The 4,720-nt window shown below is 41.9% G+C and overlaps 1 protein-coding gene across 1 annotated transcript; it reads left to right on the forward strand.

Annotated features, from left to right (window-relative positions):
• Positions 1-2,812: 2,812 nt before the first annotated feature.
• Positions 2,813-3,478, forward strand: F5891DRAFT_951235 (uncharacterized protein; the record flags this gene model as incomplete). Its single annotated transcript, XM_041375026.1, is given in 2 exon segments — positions 2,813-3,012; positions 3,031-3,478. 2 exon segments carry the CDS (start codon positions 2,813-2,815, stop codon positions 3,476-3,478), a joined length of 648 nt encoding a protein of 215 aa, XP_041226461.1.
• Between the last annotated feature and the right edge of the window lie 1,242 nt (positions 3,479-4,720).

Genomic DNA, 4,720 nt, shown 5'->3' on the forward strand with positions numbered 1-4,720 from the left:
ATATATATAGAGAGTGATAAGGAAGATATGAGAGACTGTCTAGCCCTCTGTCACTGAGTTACTTCTCCATTTTTCCTTTGATTCATTGTCTTGTATTTTATTTCTCACTTTTCAGACTTATTTTTAACTTGTATTTGTATCAAGCATGTGACCTTCTGTTTATTTCTCATTGTTTATTGTTATTTGGCTTCTTTCAGCCACCAAGTTTTGTATCTCTATTTATTTCTGACTGTTTATTTTTATTTGGCTTCTTTCAGCCACCAGATTTTATTTGTCATCACATCATGTGACTGGGAAATATTCTGGTTTGTAATATTATTTAAGCTGACTCAACATGTTCACTCATGGTTTGTCATGGTTTGTAATTTCTTTGTAAGATTACACTGTATTTGTAATGTGCTTAGTAATAAGCTGATTCATCACCTGGTTTGTAAGCCACATTCTTATCAATCCATCTGATTAATCATGCTTAGTAAGGGGGTTCCCAAAAGGTATAAAAGGACCCCATTTTCACCCATGAAATACAATCCTCCCACTTGACTCTTATCTCAAACCGTGTGAGACCACTAAGACTTAAAGTGCAGGCCAATATAAGTGCCTTGAGGTAATCTAAGATATCATTATCTACTCTAAGTTGTATACTACCTTACAGGGGTTGACTATATAACCATTGAACAGCTCTCATTCTAAGCTTTACGTGTATTCATAAGACTCTCTCTTTCAACAGAAAGTGAGACACATATCTAAGGACAACAAAGTTGAAACAGACTTTCATAGGTTGAAACACGACCTACTAGGCTGAAACAAACCTAACAAATTTATCCAGAACACAGAACGTTCCACAACACTTCGTATAAGACTATATAAGAAGAGGACAACAAACTAAATCCTCCCAAGAACTCACCACGTTACTTCCCACGAAGTAGAAAAGTCGGAGACCGTGGACTTAAAGACTGGCAAGAAGTCTTCACTGTGTATAATTGTGTTGTCATTATACACAACTTTCATATAAGACCCTTAAGTAACAAGACATCACATGTCAGGCAATGCATGATCAAAACTGCTACAGCTGCACCTGGCGCTCTTGAGGATGTTTCACTCCAAGTCAGTCACCTCATCGCATGACCAAGGGATAAGAGTAGTCATGTCTGCAGTGCTAGTAGCCGCTGATCTATAGTGCAGGTATATAATTATATTACCTGTATTTGAATAAATTAGCATTAGACTCAAACTTGAAGGCATTGCGAGCAAGATGAATCTGATAGTACTAGTACACACTGAGTCTGATGCTGCTGCCGCTGCCGACACTAATCATTACTATACCACATGCTGCTGTGTCTCCTGTGAGGTAGGCGACTCGAAAGTAAAAGATATGAGCATGAGCAAGGTTATTTATCTAATGAAGGATTTGAGGGAAGGGGCTCAGAATTGGTAACATCCTTAGGTATGAGGGTCTTGAATGCAGTGGAGTTAGGGCTAGGACTCTTGTAGGATGTAGCTTCATTGATCAAAATAATAACTACAAGGTCAACTTCTAGATGAGCCAGTACCTCACTCTATATCTTTGAAAAGATATAATCTTTGTGTTTAGTTAATGTACACTGCCCAAGCCCCAATATCAGCACACTCTCCATGGATCCTTCCACAGCTGTAATAGTTATGGTCACCAGGAGTCACAGATTTATGCTTGATCTGCAGTTTATGATTCATGTAAATTTGAGGACAGACAATGTCACTATTGTAAGGAATACTGGTGATGGCTATAGTAAGACAATCTTTGAGGTAGTCAAATGACTCTTTGTAGAAATTACTAGTCATGTTGATTATAAGTACAAGTTCATTGTAGTTATAAGTAAACCTATTTGACCAATTTTTTTGCTCCCACACTAAGAAATTTCTATGATATGATATTTCATAAGCAACTTAGCACCACATGATTGAGTTAGAAAGAGCCTACCTAACAGCTTTTTTCTGAAGCCAGCTCAGTGATATACTTCAAAATTTCCCTCACACCTTCAATCTGATTAGAATATAATGGTTAATCTACTTGCAGTGCAACATACTGTGGGTAAGGGGTTCACCATTAAAGGACTCCTACATCTGGTCATCATTATTTGAATCTATCAAAGTAGGAAGGATAACTTCAACTGGTTTTCTCTTGTACCCTTTTTGATGTTAGTAAGGCCTTTTTAAGCATCAACTCCTTTGGAATGATGCTTCATTTACACATAGACTTATATGTGATAAGTCACAGTAACACTAGTCTTTGATTTATCAAACTTTTGCCTTGCTGACTAGTGATGCAAGTATTAAATTTGTCTTGACTGAGGGAATGTTTTCTACTGCAAAGAAATACTATTTTTAGAGTGGAGATGAGGTCACTAAGTTGTCAAGTTATCATAATTAGATCTTAAAAGGACAATGCAGTAAATAAAAATAAATAATTGACTTGCTTCTGGACCTCCTATATTAGACCTATCAATGCTTTGTTACTAGCATTTTCTCTGTAAGCTTGTTCTCAAATATGTTGAAGCCAATAATCAATAATAGGTGATATGATAAAAAACCTGGTTTCCCTCATAATATACTAATTTAATCATAAAATAAAATGTCAAAGTTTGTCTTCTAAGTGAGTCCGAGGAACGAGGACAAACATAGAATGTCGTCTATGTGACAGATGTCCTTTTTGGGACATCGCTTCTTTGCTTCGTACTACCACTTGCAAACTCTCAGTACTCCACGACACCAAGTCGTAACACTCGTTCTTTCGCATTTCCTTTATACAACGGACTAGAATCCTTTCAACTCTAATATGCCTCGTCTTCCGAGCGACCCGAATTTGAGTTTTTGTCCTAATTATGCAGATGACGCCTTCATTAACACGAGGCTTCAACTAACCAATGAGAATATCACTGAAGCTCAGGCTATTGTAATACTCAGGAACATATGGCAAGCGGAGAACGATGCCACAAAGCTTCAATGGCAAGAACAGCTAAACGAAGACAGAGACAGGTGAGAACACTTAGAGAGACTCAAGAACGAGGAGCAAGAAAGGCAGGAGCAAGAGACCCATGACAAGGAGGAAGCAGCGCGGAAAGAAGATAGGAAAAAGAACAAGCATAAATACACTGCGGTTCCAAATCTTGACGTCCCTCTGAAGGCCACAATCCTTCCATCTTCCTATGCTTTATGCAAACTCGACAAGGGCGAGTACATTGAGCTATGGTACTTTACCAACGACGGTCTTGACGATGCGAAACTCAAGAGTTCTGTCGATGAAGACGCCATGATCATGGCCACTGTTACAAGTAACATCGGCTACATGGCCCCCCTATCATTTTTCCCCTTTGTCCTTGCCCTCGTATGCCTCCAGCTCGTACTTCTCTACCGACTATCCGTTGACCGGATCCTCGGGACCATTCCCGTCCCTCATCCCCCTCCTATCGCACCAACGTGCGCACGTGCCTTCAGGCTATGACTCGTTCTGACGCGTGCCACCAATGTGGCTTTCCTTATCTTGTCTTATCTTTCCTCTGACTCATGCGTGCTGCACATTGTATCTTTTACCGTTGGCTCATTCCAACGTTTCTCGGTCTCATTCCGCATTCAACCTCACATCACTAATCAGGCTCTGCTATCAGTGTACCTATACCCTTTCCGTCTCCCCTTTGCCCTTACCTACAGTATGGTAGCCTTGCCCTTAACCCTTTCCACTTAGTATAAGTAGTCGGTCACTCTGTACTAGATTCCCTAACTTGAATCTACTCAATCTTCCCTCGAACATACTTCCCTCTGAAGCCCCCTCAGCTTCAGTCTCTAGTATCTTTTCTTAGGTGCTCGTCGCGCCTAAGTCTACCTCGATCGACTACTCATCGTTCGGACAAGACTGTCCTTACTTTGAGAACGTCAGTGACTTTAAAGACATCTGTCTTAGAAGTCACGTGACACGCGCGTCTCTGATATCTGCCGACTTGTCGTTGCCAGTCTCAGTCGCTACACCGGACCCTTCCGGTTACGTCACGAACATTAGTGGACGACGCCCCTCTTAGGGCTCCGCATAACAGATCTATTTGAGTGCGTAACAAAAGATTCAAGTTACTTTTTTTGTGCCCTGCCATCCGCATGGCCATTAACCGACAGACACCATGACTACCTGGATCCCGAAGTACCCTTGGGAACGCGATCCCAACACTCCAGACTCCGAAGAAGAAGAATCGGAAGAAGACCACACGTCCTCTGACGAGTTTCCCGACGAACAACCGTATGGCAACCTCAACTCGAACCCTGGAACAAGAATGTCCGGAGGCCCCACCCAACAACTGACAGTGGTCGTATCCAGACCTGAACTAAAGGCTGGAGTACCACAGAACTATGATGGAAGCATCGATGATTCCGAGCGCTGGATGTACTCAGTGGAGACATACTTCCTCATCAACCCGACGATCTACAGCACCGACCAAACCAAGGTCGCTGTTGCACTCCAGTATATGAACGATGGAGATGCCCGCGTCTGGGCCGACACCTTCTACCAAACGGCTTTCGACAAACCTACTGTCAACTTCGGTAGCTGGAAGGACTTCAAGAAGGCTTTCATCGAATCCTTCCACCCGATCGACCGGATGACCGAGGCTCTAACCAAGCTTCACGGTTTGTGTCAAACCGGCGACGTGATGCCCTACATTGCGACGTTCAAAACCCTGTCATCCACTGCTAGTCTCAA

This window comes from Suillus fuscotomentosus (genome assembly GCF_016647785.1).
Source record: "Suillus fuscotomentosus strain FC203 chromosome Unknown F5891scaffold_24, whole genome shotgun sequence".
Classification (NCBI taxonomy): Eukaryota; Fungi; Basidiomycota; class Agaricomycetes; order Boletales; family Suillaceae; genus Suillus; species Suillus fuscotomentosus.